General features: G+C 44.7%; 3 protein-coding genes across 7 annotated transcripts in view; all 3 read left to right on the top strand.

The window, feature by feature from the left end:
* Positions 1 to 20,746, top strand: part of BTK (Bruton tyrosine kinase) — a 42,381-nt gene extending 21,635 nt beyond the window's left edge. For 2 of the 4 annotated variants that reach the window (XM_077989185.1, XM_015127815.3), the window contains 14 exons: positions 7,855 to 7,983; positions 8,306 to 8,373; positions 9,115 to 9,302; positions 9,721 to 9,783; positions 10,475 to 10,529; positions 11,122 to 11,201; positions 11,381 to 11,508; positions 12,240 to 12,314; positions 12,862 to 13,033; positions 13,553 to 13,769; positions 15,115 to 15,179; positions 15,854 to 15,972; positions 16,492 to 16,649; positions 20,244 to 20,746. In XM_077989185.1, the coding sequence (XP_077845311.1) occupies positions 7,855 to 7,983; positions 8,306 to 8,373; positions 9,115 to 9,302; positions 9,721 to 9,783; positions 10,475 to 10,529; positions 11,122 to 11,201; positions 11,381 to 11,508; positions 12,240 to 12,314; positions 12,862 to 13,033; positions 13,553 to 13,769; positions 15,115 to 15,179; positions 15,854 to 15,972; positions 16,492 to 16,649; positions 20,244 to 20,315 (1,589 nt within the window). In that variant the 3' untranslated portion in view covers positions 20,316 to 20,746. Of the gene's footprint in view, positions 1 to 7,854; positions 8,002 to 8,305; positions 8,374 to 9,114; positions 9,303 to 9,720; positions 9,784 to 10,474; positions 10,530 to 11,121; positions 11,202 to 11,380; positions 11,509 to 12,239; positions 12,315 to 12,861; positions 13,034 to 13,552; positions 13,770 to 15,114; positions 15,180 to 15,853; positions 15,973 to 16,491; positions 16,650 to 20,243 lie in introns of all 4 variants that reach the window. The other 2 variants (XM_077989186.1, XM_028842018.2) reach the window with 2 other exon arrangements.
* Positions 20,747 to 21,462: 716 nt separating this feature from the next.
* On the top strand, positions 21,463 to 24,536 carry TIMM8A (translocase of inner mitochondrial membrane 8A). Of its 2 annotated transcripts, none has more exon segments than NM_001265859.1 (2): positions 21,463 to 21,667; positions 23,531 to 24,014. In NM_001265859.1, coding segments are annotated over 2 exon segments (294 nt in total). In that variant the 5' UTR covers positions 21,463 to 21,535; the 3' UTR covers positions 23,693 to 24,014.
* Positions 23,531 to 26,129, top strand: part of TAF7L (TATA-box binding protein associated factor 7 like) — an 81,111-nt gene continuing 78,512 nt past the window's right edge. The window contains exon 1 of the mRNA XM_001092487.5: positions 23,531 to 23,917. The gene's annotated coding sequence lies outside the window, so the exon portion shown is untranslated. The remainder of the gene's footprint in view (positions 23,918 to 26,129) is intronic.

Below are 26,129 nucleotides of genomic sequence, written 5' to 3'. Positions count from 1 at the left end.
GAAACGAGAAAGAAAGAGAAAGGAGAAACGTAGAGAGAAAAGAAGAAAAAATGGATAGAAGGGGAGAAAAGAAAGAGAGAGGGAGGGGAGGAGGGAGACAGGAAGGAAGGAAGCAAGGAAAGAAGGAAGGGGGCCGGGCGCGGTGGCTCAAGCCTGTAATCCCAGCACTTTGGGAGGCCGAGACGGGCGGATCACGAGGTCAGGAGATCGAGACCATCCTGGCTAACACGGTGAAACCCCGTCTCTACTAAAAAATACAAAAAACTAGCCGGGCGAGGTGGCGGGCGCCTGTAGTCCCAGCTACTCGGGAGGCTGAGGCAGGAGAATGGCGTGAACCCGGGAGGCGGAGCTTGCAGTGAGCTGAGATCCGGCCACTGCACTCCAGCCTGGGCGACAGAGCGAGACTCCGTCTCAAAAAAAAAAAAAAAAAAAAAAGAAGGAAGGGGATGAGGGAGGAAAGAAAGACAAATAGAAAAGAGAGAAACAAAGGAAAGTTTGTATTTTGCTTCAGTATTAGTAATACAACTGAGCTTAGTATTCTATCATATGAATAAAAGATAAAATATTAGACTAAGAGTTTCCCAGTTCTACCACTATCTCTCTAGTGCAATTTTGTAATTGTAGGCACCTCCATTTCTCTATTTATTAAAAAAAGTCCCATTTTTCACACTGAATACAAGGGTGATGTGGCATCCAATGGTTATGCAATATTTAGAATCCTAAGCATAAAATACCTAGCTCCAAAAAATTAAATAGATGATGTATGAGAGTGTTTGAAGTCAGAGTCAGAGAACCTGGTTTCAAGCCCTCTTTTACCACTTACAAACTGGGCGATTTCTGGCCAGAAGGTCAACAAGCTTCTTTGATGCTCAGTTTCTTCTTCTCAAAAGAGAATAATGGTAATTCATGCCACACCTACCTCTGGGGTTGTTGTAAGGATTAAATGAAGTAATAATCCATGTAAAAGCACATGGAAAACTGTAAATCACTGTACATGAAAGCACTGTACATCTCTTTGTTGTGGATAAATATTTCCCAAGGAAATATTTTATATTCCTTGCTTTGTGAGGACCTAAACTTGAACAGTTTCAGCATTTCACATCAACCATACAGTGTGTTCAGATAAACTTGACTGTAAATGCTTGCAGCACAGGATGCATGCACACATATTTGCCTATATATATAGCCACATGTCAAGTGACTGAGAGATTAACTGGTTGAGTTGACATCAGGAAAGGCTGCCTAGAGAAACAGGAAGGATGGCAGACTGATAATGGTATGGTTGGGTTATTGCATGACAGCTCTTTGTCTTAATAAACATTTAGATTCTGATACTCACTGGCTGGCTATACCAGCCTTGTACACTCCGTTGAATGCAAGTTTGATTGGTCAAAATTATATTAGTCAAGTCTTTCAAACTGAAAGGGAACAGGAGGAATGAAGATGAAGGATCATCTATTCAGTTACTGCTATATGCCAGACGTTGAGCTAAATACCTTGTATATATTATCTCATTTAATTTTCACAACAACCTTGGGCTAAAAACAACAACAACAACAATAACTAACACGTAATGAGCACTTACTATGTAGCAGGCTCTGTGCCTAGTGCTTCAAATGTATTACTTATTTTATCTTTGCAATAGCCTTAAGAAGTATGTCTTATTCCCCTATTTACAGATGAGGAAACCAAAGCTCAAAAATGTTATGTAACTTGCTCATGGGCACACAGTGAATGGTGGAGCCTGAATTCTTATCACATCCCTGTGTCTGTATAACTCCAAAGCCCAAGCTCATTACATAGTTTTGTGCTGCTTGGTTTCCAAGTCCAGAAATTTCACATGTAGTCGGTTGCAAAATATTCTATTGTAAAGCTATGTTGAATATTACAAATAGGTGATATCCTGCACTACACAGTTCAGTTCTTGGCATATTTTAAGATAAGAGGTCTGCTTTAGCCCTTGGGCTACAAAATGAGCAAACTCTTTAATACTGCTTATTGTGATACAGGCTCTTCTTTAAGTTCTTTACATATATTAACTTTGTATTGACCATATGAGGCAGTTATCCTATCATCCCCATTTTACAGATAAGAAAACTGAGGTACAGAGAGGTTAAGTAACTTGCCCAAAGGCACTCAGTTAGTAAATGGCAGCGTCAGGCTTTGAATTCAGGCTCCAAACTCCATGTCCTGAACCAGTATGCTATATCCAGCCAGAGAAATATTTGCAGAGACTGGGATAGGAGCTCTGCAGGACATATACATTTGTACTTCTTTAGTTCTCTCCATAATGCCTCATACAGTGCCTTGCACACAGAAAGGGATCAATAGTTGTGTTAACTGATTTATCCGTGGGAGTAAACAACCACCACCAACTTGGGCTCCACATCGATAAATGGCTAGGTTTTAGCCTGGAAATGGGGAAATGTAAGGCAGACTAGCTGAAGGAGAAATAAGGGAGAAACTGGCATGCTCAAGTTCGTAACTTCTTTACACTTCATATACTAATTTCAAAAGCAGTCATAGTTTAGTCCAACAAATATTTATTTATTTATTTTGAGATGGAGTTTCACTCTTATCACCCAGGCTGGAGGGCAATGGCACGATCTCAGCTCACTGCAACCTCCGCCTCCCGAGTTCAAGCGATTCTCCCGCCTCAGCCTCCCGAGTAGTTGGGATGACAGGCACCTGCCACCATGCCCGGCTAATTTTTGTATTTTTAGTAGACACAGGGTTTCACCATGTTGGCCAGGCTCGTCTCAAACTCCTGACCTCAGGTGATCCACCTGCCTCTGCCTCCCAAAGTGCTGGGATTAAAGCATGAGCCGTCGCACCTGCCCCAACAAATATTTATTGAATGTCCACTATATTCAAGGGTGAGTAATGACCGAAGATAAGGATATCCAGCTTGTGAGCTTGTGAGCTTGTGATCTTTGTTTCTTTCTTTCTTTCTTTCTTTTTTCTTGAGATGGAGTCTCTCTCTGTTGCCCAGGCTGGAGTGCAGTGGCGTGATCTTGGCTCACTGCAACTGCCGCCTCCCAGGTTCAAGCGATTCTCCTCCCTCAGCCTCCCGAGTAGCTGGGACTGCAGGTGTGCACCATCGTGCCCGGCTAATTTTTGTATCTTTAGTAGAGACAGGGTTTCTTTTTTTTTTTTTTTTTTTTTTTTTTTTTTTTTTTTTTTTTGAGACGGAGTCTCACGCTGTTGTCCAGGCTGGAGTGCAGTGGCGCGATCTCGGCTCACTGCAAGCTCCGCCTCCTGGGTTCACGCCATTCTCCTGCCTCAGCCTCCTGAGTAGCTAGGACTACAGGCGCCCGCCACCGCGCCCGGCTAATTTTTTGTATTTTTAGTAGAGACGGGGTTTCACTGTGGTCTCGATCTCCTGACCTTGTGATCCGCCCGCCTCGGCCTCCCAAAGTGCTGGGATTACAGGCTTGAGCCACCGCGCCCGGCCTGAGACAGGGTTTCATCATGTTGGCCAGGCTGGTCTTGAACTCCTGACCTCAGGTGATCCACCCGCCTTGGCCTCCCAATGTGCTGGGATTACAGGCGTGAGCCACTATGCCCAGTCAAGCTTGGTTCTTAACTCAGATATTAACCTTACAATCTTGATTATATGCTGCTCTTAAAGTTCATTAGCTAAGTAAATTTACAACAGGCTAAAAATTAAGCCAAAATAAATAAACAGAAACACCACCACTTCAGCTGGGTCATCAGTGTGACCAGGGAGTGTGGCTAGGCACATCTTTGCCTTCTCTTCCCTTAGGTTTCAACAAAGGCATTTTTTTCCCCAGTAGTTCCACCTAGGTACAGTCTTATTGAACCATCCTGGGCTAACAACAGGAGCCAAAAAGTAGGCACCTTCCAACAAATACCATGACTGCTGGGAGATTTAGGTGCAAGTCCTAACAATCCCAGGACAGTCCCAGGTGCTGCCAATGTCAATAGTGAGTCACTCTAGGAGCCACAAAATAATGATGTTATTCCACTCTTTTTGTTTTTTCTTGTTTGCTTTTATGTTTTTATTATCCTGCTCTTGGGTAAAATGCACCAATAAGAAATCATTGACATGAAAAGGGGACTTCATGAGAATACTGGTTACCTTTGCAGGGATATTGACTGAAGAGGCATGAGGTGCTGGATCTCAAGGAGGTTAAATGGGTGTAGAAAAATATGGTTTGCTATACACATTAGATCTGTGCACTTTATTATATGTAAATTATACCTCAATTTTATTTATTTATTTTTATTTATTTTGAGACAGAGTGTTGCTCTGTCGCGCAGACTGGAGTGCAGTGGCACAATCTTGGCTCACTGCAAACTCCGCCTCCTGCATTCAAGCGATTCTCCTGCCGCAGCCTCCCGAGTAGCTGGGATTACAGGCATGTACCACCAAGCCCGGCTAATTTTTGTATTTTTGGTAGAGACAAGATTGTACCATGTTAGCCAGGTTGGTCTCGAACTCCTGACCTCAAGTGATCTGCCTGCCTCGGCCCCCCAAGGCGTGAGCCACTGCACCAGGCCTATACCTCAATTTTAAAAGCAGAGTCTCAGATACCTCATATCCAGCTGCCACATTTTCTCATTTCTCATGGTGCTTGCCATGCAAAGGTTATATTCCTGAGGGCTTAACCACAGACTCTCTCTCCATGTCCTTAAATATGGCATTGGGCCTTCTATGTTCCAGCACCACAAATATTTGCCTATACTTATTCTTGAATCTTTGTTTGGTCAAGCTCAATAGAACCTATCCTAATTGCAAATTCAAAAGTAGGCAAATGACCTGACCTCACCAAAATGAATAGAAGAATGGCATCGGCAAATCTCCAACAAACAGTATGGAAAGGAATGATTCATGTATGCCTGAAACAGAATTTTAGACATTAACCTGATAAATATGGATAGAAAAGACCAACCCATCAAGTGCTTGGAGAATGTGTACTATTAGTGCTTCCCAATAGGGCTGGCCATGTGCATTGGTGGAGCAAGCAGTCTCCCCTAGCCCTCCCACTTGGACACCCTGCTTTTGCGATCCTCTCCTAAGTAGCTGGAAATACCAGCTTTGGATTAGCCACAAAAGAAGGGGTGTCATCTTCAAGGGACCTCTTAAGAGGCAGACATTATCTGAGAATGTAGGGAGGTTTCTTAATGAGTGTGCTAGGGGTAGGGAAAGCAAGAAGCCTTATTTCCCCTCATTATCATATTAGCAAGCTTAGTTTATTAGAGTGGCTAGTTGTCGATTAGGTATTCTTTGGCATGTCTACTGGTGCCCAGCCCTGCAGAAGACAGAGCAAACCTGAGGGTCTTCAAATCCCTAGGTGACAGGGAGTGGCATGGGGGGAGGGGCCAGAGGGTGGATGTGGTAGGAGTAATCAATCCTGGCAGGGAGAAGTATCAATGATATTGTTCACAACTACCAGTGCTTAGTAATAACAAAAGGCAGACTTTGGGTTGGTTTTACTATTGCTTTAAAATTCCCTCTAGTGGCTCATGCCTGTAATCCCAGCACTTTGAGGGGCAGGGGTGGGGGTGGGGGTGAATCACGAGGTCAGGAGTTCCAGACCAGCCTGGCCAATATGGTGAAACCACGTCTCTGCTAAAAATACAAAAATTAGCTGGGCTTGGTGGCGCATGCCTATAGTCCTAGCTACTCAGGAGGCTGAGGCAGAAGAATCGCTTGAACCCAGGAAGCGGAGGTTACAGTGAGCTGCGATCACGCCACTGTACTCCAGCCTGGGCAACATAGTGAGACACCATCTCAAAAGAAAAAAAAAATTCCTTCTATGCAGTGCAGTCCCTTATAGTCTGCACTCTATCTGAACAGATCCCACCATTCTGTCCTTGGTACATTGGTGAAGAGGAGTGCTGAAAAAGTCAGGGTGAGGGTGGGCAGGGGAGAATGGTCTCCAAATCTATGTGGAGAAAAGCATCAAAATGGCTCTTAAAAAAAAAAAAAGAACTTTTGTTCATTTGCCTGCAAAATGCACCAGCCACTAGAAGCTTTTAGGCTTTCCCGCAAAGCCTTAAGTGAATGAAGTGTGACTAGCAAGTCATTAAGGATTTGAGTTGTTTCTTTTTCTTTTCTTTTCTTTCTTTCTTTTTTTTTTTTTTTTGAGATGGAGTTTTGTTCCTGTTGCCCAGGCTGGAGCACAATGGCGCGATCCCGGTTCACTGCAACCTTCGCCTCCCGGGTTCAAGAGATTCTCCTGTCTCAGCCTCCCGCATAGCTGGGATTATAGGTGCATGCCACAACACCCAGCTAATTTTCGTATTTTTAGTAGAGACAGGGTTTCATCATATTGGTCAGGCTGGTCTTGAACTTCTGACCTCAGGTGATCCACCCGCCTCTACCTCCCAAAGTGCTGGGATTACAGGCGTGAGCCACCACACCCAGCCGAATTTTAGTTGTTTTCTACAGTGGAAGGTTTTGTTTTGCTTTTGTCTTTTTTTTAAAAAGTTATGCCAGCCACTGGACCTGGTGGTGAGTGCTTCTAGTCCTAGGTATTTGGGAAGCTGAGGTGGGAGGATTGCTTAAGTCCAGGAGTTCAAGGCCTGCCTGGGAAACACAGGAAGACCCCCCCATCTCCAAATAATAATAATAATAATAATAATGATAATAATGATGATGATGATGTTATGTGGGATTCTTCTTAGCCGTAAATGCTGAAATGTGTATGTTCTCAAATGTGCGTGTTCTTGGACCAGCCTGGGTCTTTGCTCCAGTGTTTGCTGCTGTCAATTATTTCAGTTGTCTTTGCTTATCTCAGTTATCTGACACTATGAACCCTGGGTGACTTTTCTTTCTTTTTTTCTTTTTCTTGAAACAGAGCCTCGCTCTGTCACCCAGGCTGGAGTGCAGTGGCGCAATCTCAGCTCACTGCAACCTCCGCCCGCCAGGTTCAAGCGATTCTACTGCCTCAGCCTCCCGAGCAGCTAGGATTACAGGCGTGCTGTAATTTTTGTACTTCTAGTAGAGACAGAGTTTCACCATCTTAACCAGGCTGGTCTTGAACTCCTGACCTCATGATCCACCCGCCTCAGCCTCCCAAAGTGCTGGGATTATAGGCGTTAGCCACTGCGTCTGGCCGACTTTTCTAAATGACTTCATGTTAAGGTTCTTGATATGCCATAGTATTATAAACACCAATACTAATTCCTCCTCTCTGCATCCACTCTATTCTTTGCAAAATACTTTTATTCTGGGAGATCTTTTGGGCCTCACAACTCCATGAGGGAAATGAAGCTGCTGTATTACCTCTGGCAATGAGCTCAGTCTACTTCAGTGGCCCTAGGAAGATTCAAATCATGTTGATTCTAGAGGCAAAGTCACCTTCATTTGCCCTTGAGATCAGCTCTGTTGACTATTCTATATAGAAAGCCTCATGCAGAAGTTCTCACTGAGGCTAATTATCTCTAAAAGATCACTCAAGGAACTGAGAAATCAGTATTACAAGCTGGAGAGATTGGCTTGGGCACATTGTTTCCCTTATCTGGGAAACAAGCACCATGATGAACACCTGCCTTATAGGAAGATTGTAATGGCTACTGGGAAAACATAGATAATATGTTTCTGTTATTGGGCTCTAGAGCCATCAGATAGTCTTATCTCGTTGCTTGGGAGATAACTCCTCATCACAGACCACTAAAGAAAACTGCACAGGAAGTGTCTGGGACCAGGGCACAGTCACGCAGGCCAGTCATGTGAGCCAACCGGTCCTGAGATCTGCTTTCCTTCAGGGTGGCCAAGGAGGAGGCAGTTGTTTGAAGTTCACCACTAAGCTCAAAGAGGAAAACATGCAAATGGTGGCTTCTCCTCCATGTCAGACGTGATCTCTCTCTTCTCTCCTACTACAGTAATCCGGTACAACAGTGATCTGGTTCAGAAATACCACCCTTGCTTCTGGATCGATGGGCAGTATCTCTGCTGCTCTCAGACAGCCAAAAATGCTATGGGCTGCCAAATTTTGGAAAACAGGAATGGAAGTAAGAGATCTGATCGATGTAATTTCTTCCTCCTTTGACTCTGTTTCTATCACTCTCCCAAGGGTCTGTCAAGCCCAAGGACATAGCATAAGGTTGTACATTTTGGGTGCTAAACAAAGGGTCCTGGGGGAGGGAGGAGGTACATGAGGGCTGAAATCCAGTTGGTAATCTGCTCTCCGAGCTATGTGACCTGGCATGCCTAGCTACTTTTTCTAACTTTCCTAAAGGCACTCAATATGGGCGGTAAAGTCCCCGACCAAACCTGTCCTTGGGCCCTTTCCTAAAGTACATTCCATATCATCACTGGCTTCTTGTTTTGCAGGCTTAAAACCTGGGAGTTCTCACCGGAAGACAAAAAAGCCTCTTCCCCCAACGCCTGAGGAGGACCAGGTATACAGGGAAACTGGGTGCTGCCACTGCTTAAATGGAAATTTAGAGTCAAACCCTGAGAACACTCCAGAGTCTTAGAATTACCCTGGGACTTGGCAGTGTTAATTGGTATTCTTGCTAAGACGGGGGATTTGTTCTTCTAATTAGGATTTTCTCTTCAATGGAAAGATAGAAGGCTCTCAGCAACCCTGTAATCCAATCACCTGTTTAGAACAAAGCCTGATTTTTTTTAATGGAAAGTTTTCTGGTTTTTTTTGTTTCGTTGTTTTTGTTTTTTTGACACGCAGTCTCGCTCTGTCGCCCAGGCTTGAGTATAATAGCACAATCTCGGCTCACTGCAACCTCCACCTCCCGGGTTCAAGTGATTCTCCTGTCTCAGCCTCCTGAGTAGCTGGGATTACAGGCACGCACCACCACGCCCAGCTAATTTTTGCATTTTTAGTAGAGATGGGTTTTCATCATGTTGGCCAGGCTGGTCTTGAACTCCTGGCCTCAAGTGATCCGCCCGCCTTGGCCTCCCAAAGTACATTGGAATTATTAAACGCTCCATAGATGGTCTTTATATGCATTCAAGGCTGAGAACTCCTGCACTGGTGCTTAAAAATAGTTGTTGAATGACTGCTGAGTAATATTTTATTATGCCTGGTTTGAGCGTCTTGAGTAAGCCAGAGAGAGAGTTGGGAGAGAAAAGAGTACTTGATATCTAGACAAACCCTCCTACCTTTTCTTCTAACTACACAGATCTTGAAAAAGCCACTACCGCCCGAGCCAGCAGCAGCACCAGTCTCCACAAGTGAGCTGAAAAAGGTTGTGGCCCTTTACGATTATATGCCAATGAATGCAAATGACCTACAGCTGCGGAAGGGCGACGAATATTTTATCTTGGAGGAAAGCAACTTACCATGGTGGCGAGCACGAGATAAAAATGGGTGAGTCCACACCAGCCCTTCCTGAGCCCGGTGCCCACCCACTCCCTACATGTGAAAAGTGCTGCAGCATAATTCCCCTGATCAGCATCCTCATCAAAGACTGTTCTTCCCACACCAAACTGAACATGCTGTCCCTCCAAGTACTTTCCAGTGTGCAGCTCTCTATACATGGCCTCTACCACCTCTCTGAGCCTCTGTTGTTGGGCACATAATAACCAATGTGACATGTACAGAAGCTCCGCACCTCACTGGCTCACTGCCTAACCATACATCAGAGACGTGGTTGTCTTTGAGGGAAGTGCATGATACATATACCTCCATCTGAGATTTGTTCTGAGCTCAGGGATGTGGGCATAGGAATCTGTCTCCTGGAGGATGGGGAGATGCTGGATGAACTGCCACATTGTCTTCTTCACAGGCAAGAAGGCTATATTCCTAGTAACTACGTCACTGAAGCCGAAGACTCCATAGAAATGTATGAGTAAGTATGTTTATGTCAGTCCACAATCTTTCAGGAGGAACTCTCTCTCTCTCTCCATATATATATATATATATATCACACACACAAGTGTATATATGTATACATACACTGGTGTATATATAGGTATATTATGTATACATACACAAGTGTATATATATACACTTTTTTATACTTTCAACATATTTTTTATTTCAAGATATATATTAAAATTAGTGTCATCTGAATCAAATGATGCTACCATCTCAAATTAGTGTGTCTGTCTTACCTTTACCCCCCAAACACCCTCCACTTATGAGAGCTGGAGAGGTCACCATGCCCTCAAATTCAGAATAATCACACTCAAAGGAAAAGGAGTTGATGACTTCATGAAAGAATTAAAATGTCAAACTGCTACTGTTGTTCTTTCCTCCCTAATCATGGAAGTGGATTGTTCTCAGGTGCCCCAGTCCCTGATCTCTTCCCTGCAACTCCCTGCTGCCTGCCTTTGCCTGCTACTCTCCATTTCCATGAACCTTCAATGCCAACCTGGGTTTGGGAAAGCAATACAGTGTGCTATGCACGTGACAGATGGTCAGTAAATAGGGTTTGAGTGAGTTGACTGAATCACCGGCATGGACAAGCCCTGGAGGGTGCTGTAACCTCCAATCTGCTTATGACCAGGAGCCACTCAAGCAGCACTCTCCCTTCACAGGTGGTATTCCAAACACATGACTCGGAGTCAGGCTGAGCAACTGCTAAAGCAAGAGGTAAGTGTGGAACCACTAGCACACAGCATTCTCCTTGCATAAGTGAGGATCTTGAACTGAGGGCCTGTTCTGCCCCCCCACCTTTGGACAAGGCAGTGTCAAAGCTGCCATCGTCTGGGGTCCCAATTATACCATTTTTTTTTTTTTTTTTTTCTGAGACAGACTGTCAGTCACCCAGGATGGAGTGCAGTGGCGCGATCTGGGCTCACTGCAACCTCCGCCTCCCAGGTTCAAGTGATTCTCCTACCTCAGCCTCCCGAGTAGCTGGGATTACAGGCACAAGCCACCACACCCAACTAATTTTTGTATTTTTAGTAGAGATGGGGTTTCACCATGTTGGCCAGGCTGGTCTTGAACTCCTGACCTCATGTGATCCACCTGCCTCGGCCTCCCAAAGTGTTGGGATTACAGGGGTGAGCCACCATGCCCGGCCTGCACCTTTTAATATTAAAAGCAATGAGGCTGTAGCTCAAGCGTGGAACTTGGCAGTAAAATCAGGGGTTGTTCTATTTTCTCCCTCAAGTTTGGGCAGGTGGGATGCAGGTGTGAGCACCACTTCCTCCTACAGACAGCTTCTTTTTTGTTGTTTCAGGGGAAAGAAGGAGGTTTCATTGTCAGAGACTCCAGCAAAGCTGGCAAATATACAGTGTCTGTGTTTGCTAAATCCACAGGGTGAGTGCTACTATTCCAAGGCCCTGAGGACAAAGAACAGGGGTACCCTCCCAACAGCTCCTTGATAGTGTGCCCGTCCCACTTCCTCTGTCTCTGAAACTCAAAACTCATCTCACTTCACTTCCTGGGTTCTGCTGACCTTTGTGCCCAAGTTACTGACTAAGCATCCACTTCTTCAGGGACCCTCAAGGGGTGATACGTCATTATGTTGTGTGTTCCACACCTCAAAGCCAGTATTACCTGGCTGAGAAGCACCTTTTCAGCACCATCCCTGAGCTCATTAACTACCATCAGCACAACTCTGCGGGTGAGTACCAGGGGCAACTGAGAAGGGGGTTACAGACACCAGGATAAGCAATGTAAGACAAGGTGATAAGAGAAAGAATCCACCTCACAGGACAGTGTGAATTCACTGTGAAAGGAAATACCTGTGATATTGGGTAGAAGCTGGTAAAGAGGTGGTCAGAGGCAGGCCTACACCCAACAGGGACTGACTCTTTATTTGGTGACTGATGCTCAGTGTTAAGAGAAGACACAAAAGAGGCGGGCAGCTGATTCATCAGCAAGTATTCATCGAGTTCCTACTGTGTACTCAGCGATGTCCTCAGTTCTAGAGGAGAACACAGGAACATTCTGAGTTGAGGTCCTTGTCCTCAGAACATACAGGTTAGACAACATCAGAAGAAAGTTTCTAAGCACTGTAAAAATTCTAAAAACTGAGAGATCAGTGAGGGCATGGATATGGGGGAAAACTTCATCAAGAAGGTAGGATGTGAGCTAAGCCTCAGCTGGGAGGTGGGAATATATTCAGTTAGGCGGTGTATTTCAATTAGTATTTTCTCTTTTTTGTCCCTGAAAAGTATTTTGTGAGAGGAGAAACCTCTGGAAATATGTGGGTTCACGGAGATCTTCTGGGATTCAAAATGTACTAGAAAGATACACACCAGAAGTGTGAGGCTTTAAGTGAGGAGGCACTTAAGTGTGAGGCATCCCATCTCCTACACCATGCCAACAGCATGACCTCTCTCTCTGTTTCAGGACTCATATCCAGGCTCAAATATCCAGTGTCTCAACAAAACAAGAATGCACCTTCCACGGCAGGCCTGGGATATGGTAACTCCTTATTTCTCTGGGATAGGGTGGACTGGCCAGTTGCAAAAACTACCTTTGCTGGCCTTGCCTTGGGGAGTGTCCTTGAGGTACCCTGTTCTGCAACAACTGCCTCGAGGACGCTCAAGACAGATCCAAGCACTGATTTTCTCCCTCTAGTGGCTACTACTGGGACTGCAAAAACATAGATTCATAAAGGGCTTTGTCGTTGCAATGTTGGGTGTTTTTGTCTTTTATTTTTAATTGTGGAAAAATTTTCAGTACTATCCCTGAGTTCATTAACTACCATCACTAACATAATCATAAAGGGATCTGGGGAGGTTGCTTAGTCTATCTTCTTGCCTTATGGCCACCTTGAACCCAAAATTCCCAGATTCCTCTAACCAGTTAATCCCCTGTCTCTGAGATTGACTTAAGCAAACACAGATTAGTACTTCTAAAAATTTCCCTTTTACTACTTTTCCTATTTCTACCCCAGTAGGGATTCTTATCTATTGTAAGAATTATACATTCATGACCCCAAAGAATCACACCAAGACTTTGTTGTTAGGATCATGGGAAATTGATCCAAAGGACCTGACCTTCTTGAAGGAGCTGGGGACTGGACAATTTGGGGTAGTGAAGTATGGGAAATGGAGAGGCCAGTATGATGTGGCCATCAAGATGATCAAAGAAGGCTCCATGTCTGAAGATGAATTCATTGAAGAAGCCAAAGTCATGATGTGAGTTATAGCCCAAACTCAACTCTCAATCTATTTGCTGGAGTCTAGGAATTCACACAACAATCCACTGAGGTTTAAAGATGACTTACAGTGAGAGAGGTTTGGGACGAGGGATTGAAGTTAACCTTCAACTGGTGGTAGTCCTAACTGCTAAGATAATGGTTTTTGTGACTTAGATATTGGTTGAGAATAGTGGTGATCATGGGTGTGTACCATCTCAGTAGCATTTGGGGGTAGATGTAGAAAATTAAACTTTCAAGAGAAAGACAGATTCTAATTTAGCCTTAGCATTCTTTCATTCCTGGACTCATTTCCTTTTCAATTGATGGGCTCCAAATCCCTGCTTACTTCCACATATTAAGCACTTTTGGGATTTAGGGTGGAAAAGAGGAAAATAAACTTGCTGGTATGACTCCTTATCTGATGCTCTACTACTAGGTCAACCCCTTCCTCCACAGCCCCTTTATTGCTAGTATGCAGAGCCAAAAGGGGAAGACTAGATCCTTGCCTTTCCTGTAGGAATCTTTCCCATGAGAAGCTGGTGCAGTTGTATGGCGTCTGCACCAAGCAGCGCCCCATCTTCATCATCACTGAATACATGGCCAATGGCTGCCTCCTGAACTACCTGAGGGAGATGCGCCACCGCTTCCAGACTCAGCAGCTGCTGGAGATGTGCAAGGATGTCTGTGAAGCCATGGAATACCTGGAGTCAAAGCAGTTCCTTCACCGAGACCTGGTGGGACCTTAGAAGAATTGGCTTAGGACCAAGGGCTGATGGGGTGGAAGTAGCAGTGGAGGATATATCATACATGGTTGAGGGGGGGCTGCTGGTGCCATCATTTCAATTTTATCTAGAAAATACTGTAAGTTAGGCGTGCCTCTGCCCCAATGCTGAGCCCATCAAATATCTCCAGCCTTAGCTCCATGAAGTCTGCCATGGTGGGAATCAGAGCAGTCACTCACCCTCAACCCTCTACCACCTACAAGAAAATGGTGGAGTCTTTCAGTGGCCATTCTGAATTTGGAACAGAAGGGACTGTGCTTCCTAATGGGACTGCTCCTGTCATGGGGTCATCATTTGGTTCCTTCAGAGTCACATACTTGGGCCTGTGGATGTATTTGGCCCACATGTGTTTTTGTTTGTTTGTTTTTTTAATGTTATATAATAATTAGCAAACCCTTAAAAAGAAACATTTCACTTAAAAAAAAAAACACCCTGGAATTTCCAGCTTCTCTTGAAAATCTAGACCATCTGGAAATACCAGGTCCACATTCTCACAAACCACTTCCTTTCCTTTAGACCAGGCGTGTAGTCTCCATTTCCTGCAATCTCCATCCACTTCACTTCACTCTTGCTTAACTTGCCTGGCCCCTGTAAGCATCAGAGTTTGCGTCCCTGTTTCGGTCAGGCCAAGGCTCAAATTGTCCTAGTCTCATTGGCAGAAAAGCAGAAAGCAAAACAAACTTACTTCTCATTCTCCTTTTTTTTTTTTCTTTTCGAGATGGAGTCTCGCTCTGTCACCCAGGCTGTAGTACAGTGGCGCCATCTCAGCTCACTGCAACCTCCGCCTCCCAGGTTCAAGTGATTCTCCAGCCTCAGCCTCCCAAGTAGTTGGGATCACAGGCACCCGCCACCATGCCCAGCTAATTTTTGTATTTTTAGTAGAGGCGGGGTATCGCCATGTTGGCCAGACTGGTCTCGAACTCCTGACCTCAGGTGATCCACCCACCTCGGCCTCCCAGTGTTGGGATTACAGGCGTGAGCCACTGCACTCAGCCTCTCCCTTAATTCTTTCAGCATACCAGTGAGGGAATGGGGTGGTATGGAATTGCCCATGAGAATGCAATCGTTCTGTATGTCCTCAGTGCTTTACCTAGGACTGCACAGCAGGTTGCTTTCCACATGGTGGAAATGAATCAAAATTTTTTGGTGGCATCAACAGATTCCTATTAGGTGGGAAGGTGTCTGTAGTCGAAGGAGATGAGGCTTCCCTGCCTTCATTCTACTGGTCAGCAGAAGCTTTGTGCCTTTAACCTCTGTGCTGGGGACGGAGTCTCACTGGTATCTGTTTGCACTACAGGCAGCTCGAAACTGTTTGGTAAACGATCAAGGAGTTGTTAAAGTATCTGATTTCGGCCTGTCCAGGTGAGTGTGCCTTTTTCATCTTTCCCTCCAGAAGTAAAAATAGCACAGTATGAAACATGGGTAGGTGTTATAGTTTTAATCCTCTCCTTTTCTTTTTTTTTTTTCTCTCATTCTAGTGTTTTCTGCCTATCTTTCTATTCTTTTTCTTCCTCTGAGTTATTTAAGCCACCTCTTTCATCCTTTTGTTTTATCATCATATCCCTTTCCTCCCTTTCTCCCTTTATCTCTACCTCCTCTTTTTTTTTTTTTTTTTTTTTTTTTTTTTTTTTTTAGCTATTTCCCCAATACCTTATCTCGATCTATTAATCCTGATGACTTTATTCCATTCCTCCTTTTTTCTTAATCAAATTCCCAGTGACAACTGCAGATAAAAGGAAGGGAAGGAGAAGAGTAGAGAAAGGAAAAGTATAGAGAAGAGGAAGGGAGTACCTACTAGATCTTATTTCACATCATCCTTCTTGTAACCATATTGTCAATCAGGAAAGCTCAATCAGATACAAAAACAGGAAATTCGTTAAAAGTAACATTTGTAGAAGATACTAGTTGAGAAGGATAGACTTTTGAGAAAGCCTGTAAGTGTGTGTTTGTAACACTCTTGTGACCGCGCCAAGAAAACGTAAGCAAATACCAAGCTCTCCAAATCCTAATGACAACAAGTCCTGGATCCCTTGCAGGTATGTCCTGGATGATGAATACACCAGCTCAGTAGGCTCCAAATTTCCAGTCCGGTGGTCCCCACCGGAAGTCCTGATGTATAGCAAGTTCAGCAGCAAATCTGACATTTGGGCTTTTGGTAAGTGGATAAGATTACATAGATTATACAGCTCAAAGGAAAAGAAATGCAATGGGAAAATTCACACTTTGCAACCTCCACAGAGAGATTGTTCTTGCTTTCATTCATCTAATCCTTGGGGAGTGCTTACTGTGTGTCAGCCACCCCAGGGGTTTCTGAGGATAAAAACTAAACTGGACATGATCTCTGTCTTTTTAGAACTTAAACCATGTTAAATAAAACAATTCATTCAGTTTTTGACAGCTTCTGAATACTGATTATGTACCAGGCACTCTGCCAGACCCTATAACTACAAAGACAAATAAGATGCTGTCTCTCTTCTAGAGGAGTTAATAGTCTAGTACGACCCTGATCTCCATCTAGTGTGGTCAGCACTATAGCAGAAATTTGGGCAAAATGTAAAAAGCACAGAGTGGGGAACCAACTGATTCTAATCTTTGAGGTTGATCTAGGAAGACTAGGACCCCCTGCTATCCAAAAAGACTGCAAACTAATTTAACACTTTTTTTCGTCTTCTAGGAGTTTTGATGTGGGAAATTTACTCCCTGGGGAAGATGCCATATGAGAGATTTACTAACAGTGAGACTGCTGAACACATTGCCCAAGGCCTACGTCTCTACAGGCCTCATCTGGCTTCAGAGAAGGTATATACCATCATGTACAGTTGTTGGCATGAGGTAAGTGTTTTATGACCTCTTAAATTATTTCCTTGAATCTACTTGCCCATTTAGCTGGCCATTCAGCCACAGACTGATAGCTGCACACGTTCTTTTTTTCCTTTTTTTTTTTTTTTTTAAAATTTGAGACAAGGTCTCGCTCTTTCACCCAGGTTGGAGTACAGTGGCGCGATCTCGGCTCACTGCAACCTTCGCCTCCCAGATTCAAGCAGTTCTCATGTCTCAGCCTCCCGAGTACTTGGGATTACAGGCGTGCACCACCACACCCAGCTAATTTTTTTTTTTTTTTTTTTTTTTTGTGACACAGTCTCGCTGTCACCTAGGCTGGAGTGCAATGGCGCGATCTTGGCTCACTGCAACCTCTGCTTCCCGGGTTCGAGCGATTATCCTGCCTCGGCCTCCCGAGTAGCTGGGACTACAGGCACATGCCACCACGCCTAGTTAATTTTTGCATTTTTAGTAGAGACAGGGTTTCACCATGTTGGCCAGGCTGGTCTTGAACTCCTGACCTCAGGTGATCTGCCCACCTCAGCCTCCCAAAGTGCTGGGATTACAGACGTGAGCCACCGCGCCCAGCCAATTTTATATTTTTAGTAGAGATGGCATTTCACCAAGTTGGCCAGGCTGATCTCAAACTCCTGGCCTCAAGTGGTCCGCCCACCTCGGCCTCCCAAAGTGCTGAGATTAGAGGCGTGAACCACCATGCCAGACCTTGCACACATTCTCTGACCTTGGCCTGCACCTCGATCATCCGATGGCCAGAGGCTTTCCCAGGCCCACTCCAATTCTCACTAGAGTGTCATTAGTACACTCCAATGCCAACTCAGCTTTAGGGAGTGGGGTGTTGTGGGGCCATGTCATCTAGCATAAACAGGCAGCCAGAGGCACTCAGACAAGTGAATGGGCATTACAAAAGAAAAGTCATGAAAGTTTGTTCATTCCTTTGTGTGTCATTGGCCCTTTCTTCTACTTTATTAGCTGCCTACTGTTTCTGGCTGAGGTCCTAAATGAGAATTTTTTTTTTTTTTTTTTTGAGACGGAGTCTCGCTCTGTTGCCCAGGCTGGAGTGCAGTGGCCCGATCTCGGCTCACTGCAAGCTCCGCCTCCCAGGTTCATGCCATTCTCCTGCCTCAGCCTCCCAAGTAGCTGGGACTGCAGGTGCCCGCCACCATGCCCGGCTAATTTTTTGTATTTTTAGTAGAAACGGGGTTTCACCATGTTAGCCAGGATGGTCTTGATCTCCTGATCTCGTGATCTGCCCACCTCTGCCTCCCAAAATACTGGGATTACAGGCGTGAGCCACTGCACCCAGCTAAATGAGATTTTTTAAAAAACCCTACTGCTTGAAAGAGAACTAAAATAGGTAGTGGGGTTTTTTTGTTTGCTTCGTTTTGTTTTTGCTTTTTAATATGGTGCATTGTGGGGTATGTGGGTAGGTGTGGTATTTTGGAAATAAGGAAATCTGTCCTACTACTATTAAACTGCTTTGCTCCTCTTACCTCGAGTTCTTCCCAAGATGCCTTCTCAACTTTTCAGTAGATCCTTGGCAACCCAAATTTCTAGTAGGAAATAAATGCTCAACTCTTCAGAGTGTCTAACAAGTGCATATGTGAATCTGGAGCCCTCTTGGTGAGGTGAAAAGTGGGTATCTGGATCCGAGCATGGCTCGTTTCCCTCGAACAAATGACAGATCACAGAGAAATGGTGCAGAATGGGAGGACTCCTTCTTTCTCCTGTGTGATGCAGGATTAAGGGTGATTGGCTATGCTCCCTCCCAACCAGGACCTTCTTACTCTGCTAATTAAAAATGATTTCAGACAGGTATTTTATCCACAGCCTGTTTAGAGGAGTGGTCAAAATTGGATGTATATCAGAAACCCTAAAGAACTCTTAAAAATGCAGATTACTGGCTGGGCACGGTGGCTCAGGCCTGTAATCCCAGCAGTTTGGGAGGCCAACGCGAGCGGATCACGTGGTCAGGAGATCGAGACCATTCTGGCCAACATGGTGAAACCCTGTTAACCAGGAGTGGTGGTGTGCGCCTGTAATCCCAGCTACTCAGGAGGCTGAGGCAGGAGAATCACTTGAACCTGGGAGGCGGAGGTTGCAGTGAGCCAAGATCCTGCCACTGCATTCTAGCCTGGGTGACAGAGCGAGACTCCATCACAAAAAAAAAAAAAAAAAAGCAGATTACTGGGACTTTTCTCCAAAAATTCTCGTTAGGTGTGCCTGGAGTGGAACTCAGAAATCTCTTTTTAAACTTCCCAGGAAATTCTGATACTCAGCTAAGTTTAAGAATCACTGAATTAAGGAATCAAGAAATTGATGACCATTGGTTCTGACAGATTGAGAGCATTCTGGCATGAATGTTCCCTAAACCACTAAATACTAAATACCTTGGGGGCTTATGGGCTATGGCCATCAAAAAGAACCTAGTCTTAGGCTGGGCGCGGTGGCTCACGCCTGTAATCCCAACACTTTGGGAGGCTGAGGCAGGCGAATCACCTGAGGTCAGGAGTTCAAGACCAGCCTGGCCAACATGGTGAAACCCCGTCTCTACTAAAAACACAAAACTTAGCCAGGCATGGTGGCGTGCGCCTGTAATCTCAGCTACCTGGGAGGCTGAGGCAGGAGAATCGCTTGAACCCGGGAGGTGGCAATGAGCTGAGCTCGCACCACTGCACTGCAGCCTGGACAACAGGGTGAGACTCTATCAAAAAAAAAAAAAAAAAAAAAAAGACCCTTAGTCTTTGTGTTACCAGAGAGTGATAACAAAAACAAAACAAAACAAAAAACCCTTAGTCGTTTTGTTACCAGACAGTGGTAACACAAGGTCTCAGGTACTCAGAATCCCTGCTCAGTGATACGGCCTGTGGTTTTGAATTTTTTTTTTTTTTTTTTTGAGACAGGGTCTTGTTCTATCGCCCAGGCTGGAGTTCAGAGGCCTGATCTCAGCTCACTGCAACCTCCGTCTCCCAGGTTCAAGTGATTCTCATGCCTTAGCCTCCCAAGTAGCTGGGATTACAGGCGTGCACCACCATGCCTGGCTAATTTTTGTATTTTTAGTAGAGACGGGGTTTCATCATGTTGGTCAGGCTGGTCTTGAACTCCTGACCTCGTGATCCACCCACCTCTGCCTCCCAAAGTGCTGGGATTACAGGCGTGAGCCCCCGCGCCCGGCCTGGTTTTGAAATATTAATCACTAAAAATTAAAAATTATCACATGAGATTTCTGTTCTGCCAACCACTTGAACTTTTTTGGTAGCCATTTTTCACTTGAGGATCCAAAATAAGAATGTGTTGTGTACAGTTACATAATGAACTTGCCCTCAATTTTGATCAATGTGATTGTCAGTTTAATTTGCAAATTGTTCTTATCACACTAATAACCTGAGTTACTAAAGATGAAAAGTGCACAAATACTTTATGGACAGCTGCTATTTCTTTTCTTTTTTTTTTTTTTCCTTTTGTGATCGACAGGGCATGCTACTGGGCATACAGCATGTATTTAATAAACATTTGCTGCTTACTCATTGCATTTCCCTTGAATTCTGGATTCTAGCCACTCTCACTTTACTTTTTCTTTGGTTTTAGAAAGCAGATGAACGTCCCACTTTCAAAATTCTTCTGAGCAATATTCTAGATGTCATGGATGAAGAATCCTGAGCTCGCCAATAAGCTTCTTGGTTCTACTTCTCTTCTCCACAAGCCCCAATTTAACTTTCTCAGAGGAAATCCCAAGCTTAGGAGCCCTGGAGCCTTTGTGCTCCCACTGAATGCAAAAAGGCCCCTCTCTACATCTGGGAATGCCCCTCTTCTTTGATTCCCTGGGACAGTGGCTTCTGAGCAAAGGCCAAGAAATTATTGTGCCTGAAATTTCCCGAGAGAATTAAGACAGACTGAATTTGCGATGAAAACATTTTTTAGGAGGGAAGATGTAAATAGTCGCAAAGGGGTCCAACAGCTCTTTGAGTAGGCATTTGGTAGAGCTTGGGGGTATGGGGGTGGGTGGGCAGAATTTGGCAAGAATGAAATGGTGTCATAAAGATGGGAGGGGAGGGTGTTTTGATAAAATAAAATTACTAGAAAGCTTGAAAGTCTTTGGTATCTCTATTAATCATGCAGCCTCCCTGAAGCACCCTATCTCAGTATTCCAGAAAGCTGCTGTGTGGCATTAGTTTGGCATATTCCTACACTGAGAACTCGACAGGATCCTCCGGGTTTAAGCCCTCTTGTTAACTCCTGCCTCTGAATCAGAGATGCATTATGCCAAAACAATGCCTGTTACAGCAGGCATGCAATGTTATTTGAATGAATCTGAAAGTTGGGCACAAACTGCCAGAGTCTCATTTCCCTACGTCGGGAGAGGAAAACTTCATCAAAAAACGAAAGCCAGTGGCCCAGGATAGCCAAATAACCGACCCAGCTGTTCGGTCAGCGCACAACTCTGTTAGCTCAGAAAACGCGGGCCAATTTGGAAATGGACAGGGGCGGAGCTGTTGGGCCAGCACGGAATGGACCACGTGGTCTGAAGTAAATTCCTTTTCTCCTTTGTTTTCTTTTTGGAATAACATCTCAACGGCACCTCGGCTCTGGGTTTATTAAGCCCTGCGATCTCAAGGCGCAAGGCTGGGCGCAACCAGAGGGTTGCGGGGTTACGGGATTGCGGGCTCCAGGAGTGGGACCCGCCGACTCCGGGAACTAAGCACCCGCGCCAAGGCTTGTGAGGCGGCGGGGTGGAGTTGGGCGCCTGCCTTGCGCCGACGCAGTGCACTCACGGGGGCGGTCCCAGAGGCGGCGAGCTGTGGTTCCGGTTCCGTCGCGGAGACACGTGAAGGTCGGCGAGTTGGTAAGGAGTTCGTCTCTGCAAGCCTGGTCGCCCTGGGATGGATTCCTCCTCTTCTTCCTCCGCGGCGGGTTTGGGTGCAGTGGACCCGCAGTTGCAGCATTTCATCGAGGTAGAAACTCAAAAGCAGCGCTTCCAGCAGCTGGTGCACCAGATGACTGAACTTTGTTGGGTGAGGAGCCTGGGGCTGGGACCTGAACAGTGTACCTACTTTCCCTCTGTCCTTGTACCGCGGGACTCGCGACAACGTCGGGGATTCGGGGAGGGGGTGGGCACCTGGCAGCACCCCTTGATTTTCTCAGGTTCCTGTGGCCTAGGCGGATGGGAGAAGGGTGACTCCGGTTCTCTGGGGACTGTCATTCCGGACCTCGGCTTTGTTGGTGCAGAGGACTGGGTATCAAAGAAGACTTATGCCACTGGACACCCAGCACTTTCAGGCACCCGAGGTTGAAGCTGCCTAGTGCTGGTCACCAAGACTGATTGGAGTCCCCAGTACTGGGATTTTATTTTTGGCAGCCCGAATCCCAGAGAGTCAGTGAATCAGTGAATCTGCTATTCCTGGACTTCTCGGGATTTACCTTCATTACCTAGTTCTAACCCTCTCCGCTGAGAAATGAGTGGCTCCAGCCCACTAACTATAAAAGTGGTGTAATCTTTTCCAACGTACATACTTATTTGCTTTCTTGTTGGATTGTTGTGTAATACCAAGCCGTTTCGGGTCTGAAGGTTAAGGAATTGAGCCTGCCCTGTGAGGGGACTTTGGCAAAAGGGTGGAAGGCATTTGCAGCTTGACAACGTGTTCTGCTTGCCAAGGACAGCTCTCCCTTAATGTACACAATTCACCGAATTCAGAGGCCAAGGATAATTTTCCTTGGAATTAGAGAGTCTGAGGCTTGTGTACATGGCAGAGAATAATGAACGAAATTTTTGAACCACTTAACTTGAACTATATACAGTCATTGGTTTCCACAGGCCCTTTCCCATAAACTTATGGTATTGCCGGATTATGACACCTACCAGATGCTTACTTAACTCTGGTCTGCCTTGGACCAGAGTACTTTTGATTCTTTTTAAAAAATATCTGTGATTGGTTACTTTGGGGACAGGAGGGCGTGTGGTTAAGTACTATTGCAAGAATCTGTAAGGTGCCAGGCGTGGTGGCTCATGCCAGCACTTTGGGAGGTGGGTGGATCATTCGAAGTCAGGAGTTCGAGACCAGTCTGGGCAACATGGCAAAGCCCTGTCTCTACTAAAAATAGAAAAAATTAGTTGGGCGGGGTGGCACCCGCCTGTAATCCTAGCTACTCAGGAAGCTGAGGCACGAGAATGGCTTGAACCTGGCGGAGGTTACAGTGAGATCATGCCACTGCACTCCAGCCTGGGTGACAGAGCCAGACTCTGTTTCAAAAAAGAAAAAAAAAAAAAAAAGAAAGAAAGGAAAAAAACCTGTAAGCTATGAACCCTTTAGGAAAATTCATACAATTTTCCATTCATCGTAACAGGATTCAAGAATCTCTAGCTTAAGTAGACAAGGTTATAGAATCTCAAGTCATAGATTTTTTTCTTCTTTGGTAAGTTTTAGGGTATCTTGCTGTAATGATTTATCCTTTCACCCTTTTATTCTGTAGTTAACTTAAAGGCATTTAGTGCAAACAGCATTGTGGAGTTACAACCAAATTCATCGAAAGGTTACTTCACTTGTATTTTGCCATTTTCTTGCTCTGGAATATCCCAGCTCTGCCATTTTCTGGCCCTGTGACTTTGGGCAAAGTATCTCTGTGCCGCAGTTTCCCTCTTTGTAAAACAAGGATTTATAATAGTATCTATTCCATAGGATTGTTGTAAGAATTTAATGTAAGGCTAGAGAACATTGCTATATACTTGGTCAGCTGCCAAATGTGAACTATTATTAACATATCAAATACTATTTTTAGGTAGTTTTTTTTCTCTAAGCAACAAGAAAGGGACCCCTGCCCCCAACCGTCTTTTTTTTTTCCCAAGTTCCCTTTGTGATTCTGTATCTTGTCCTGAGCAGGAGAAGTGCATGGACAAGCCTGGGCCAAAGTTGGACAGTCGGGCTGAGGCCTGTTTTGTGAACTGCGTTGAGCGCTTCATTGATACAAGCCAGTTCATCTTGAATCGACTGGAACAGACCCAGAAATCCAAGCCAGTTTTCTCAGAAAGCCTTTCTGACTGATCTCAGCATTACCTCTTTGGAAAAGGAAGGTAGTTCAAGAAATGAAGAGCTGTTGATGGGATGATTGAAGAAACGGCTATGAGAGGATTGGCTCCCATCTTTTGTTACTCTTGGGACATCCTGTCATCTGAGAATGAACAAAGACCAATTTTTTTGTGTGTGAAGCTTGAGGGTCATATGTTTGCTTGTATTTTTTAATGCTAATCTTGTGAAAATAATTGACAGGTGAATGGAAAACTCTATTTAGATGCATATTACTGTACATGGGACTATGCTTTTCTCAAAGCCCCATTAACTGCTTCCTATAATTTTGATAGTGGGACCACATACGTAAAAATCTCTCATTTGTGTGGAGTCATTTCTGATTTCAGGGAAGATCCTTGTGTTTATCAGAAAGGGCAGAAGTGGGGGAAGGATAATTTGGTGTCCTTATCTAGTGTTTGATTATCAGTGTTGGAGAAAAAGATCTGTAAGAGTGTTTATACAGTACACTTCAGTTTTCTTGATGATCTCCCTTTCCTATATGATGATTTGCTTAAATATCCATAGTAAGTATAGTCTCAAGGTAGGATAGGTAGCCTAAGAGTCTAGAGGCCTTTACTTATAAAGGAATCTAGCCAGTGAACATAATTCTTATTACTAGACTGCCACAAGGAAGAAGTTAACTTACCCTGTATATCAGGGTACAAAAAATTCAGTGATGTGCCTAAATAAGTTATAAAGATTTAGGCCAATCAGAAGCTAACAGCAGTTTCAGGTAGAGGTGCATGCCTAATGTTAATTAGTGTAGATTCCATTTATTGCATTTTTTTGATCACTGAAATAAAAGCTATATAAGATTCAACTCTGTGATTGAGAAGGCATTCTATTGCAGTTATTATCTGCAACCCGGAGAGATTTAGCATGGGCTGATTGATTCCAAGGCTAAAATATAGTCAGTCAGTCTGGGTACCTGCTCTGTGTAAGGTACAGCACAGTATTCCAGGGGTTCCTGACCTTTTTGAGAGAAAAGAGAACCTTGAGATAACATGGGAAGGGAAGCAGTTCTGTGCTGGCAGTCAAGTCCCTGAGTACAGTAGAGGTTGTATTGACTGGATTCTCCTCTTATTATTTCAAATCCTTGTAGACTAGAGTATAGACCTAAAATGGACCTACTTGTTGGGAGCCTCTAGTGCAAATCCATGAAATCTGGGGAAATGAACATCTCTAAAAGCTTCAAGTTCCTGTTAGATTTTCCCCATAAAGGTACTACAAGGAAATTTTTTTTTTTTTTTTTGAGACGGAGTCTCGCTCTGTCACCCAGGCTGGAGTGCAGTGGGGGACTAATTTTTGTACTTTTAGTAGAGATGGGCTCTCACCTTGTTGGTCAGGCTGGTCTCGAACTCCTGACCTCATGATCTGCCCACCTTGGCCTCCCAAAGTGCTAGGATTACAGGTGTGAGCCACCGTGCCCTGCTGGAAATTTTTTTAAATCATGATGAAAATACAGTTAAACATTTAAATTCATACTCTGTGCCATTGTTTTTAGTGACAGGATTTCAGCAGTGCACAGAAGCAAAGTCCCTGCCCTTGAGGAGCTTGTGGTCTAGTTAGGGGAGGTAGACAATAAACATAAATATGTCATTGTAATAAGTGCCATGGAGAAAAAAAGCAGAGTAAGGGTGTTAGGGAATATTTATGGAGTGTGATTATTTTATATAAGATGGTTTGAGATGGCCTCCTTGGGAAGGTGGCATTTCAACAGAGACCTGGATGAACTAAGCAACCAAACCTTGTGGGTGTCTGAGAGAAGAACATTGCAGGCAGGAGTTAACAGTAAGTCTGAAAGGCCTCAAGGTAGGAACTGCATGCATGATGCCATGGAGAACAGTCAAGAGGTCATTATGGCTGAGGTAAAGTAAATTAAAGAAAATGGTAAGAAATAAGGTTGGAGAGACCGGGTGTGGTGGGCTCATGCCTGTAATCCCAGCACTTTGGGAGGCCAAGGTGGATGGATCACCTGAGGTCAGGAGTTCAAGACCAGCCTGGCCAACATGGTGAAACCCTGTCTCTGCAAAAAATAAAAAAATTAGCCAGGCGTGATGGCAGGCACCTGTAATCCCAGCTACTTGGGAAGCTGAGGCAGGAGAACCGCTTGAACGCAGGAGGCAGAGATTGCAGTGAGCTGAGATGGTCCACTGCACTGCAGCCTGGGTGAGAGAGTGAGACTCTGTCTCAAAAGAAATAAGGTTGGAGAAAAATGCATGCAATGGATCACGGCAAGGAGTGTGTGTTCACTGATTATGTGGGGCTTTGTAGACCATGGCAAGGACTTTGGGCTTTTACTAAGCAAGATGGGGAGCCATTTGAGGGATTTTTAACGGGTGAGTGATGTAATATAACTTAATTTTAGGAGGGTCTGGCTGCTCTTTGGGCAACATCACATGGTGAAGAAGTT

This window comes from Macaca mulatta, chromosome X, assembly GCF_049350105.2.
Source record: "Macaca mulatta isolate MMU2019108-1 chromosome X, T2T-MMU8v2.0, whole genome shotgun sequence".
NCBI classification, from domain to species: Eukaryota; Metazoa; Chordata; class Mammalia; order Primates; family Cercopithecidae; genus Macaca; species Macaca mulatta.
Note: the sequence above shows the minus strand (reverse complement) of the source record. Positions and strands in the feature narration are given on the sequence as shown.

Coding starts and splice junctions, on each gene's coding strand:
- TIMM8A (XM_028841758.2), top strand. CDS start 21,536: ATGGATTCCTCCTCTTCTTCCTCCGCGGCGGGTTTGGGTGCAGTGGAC.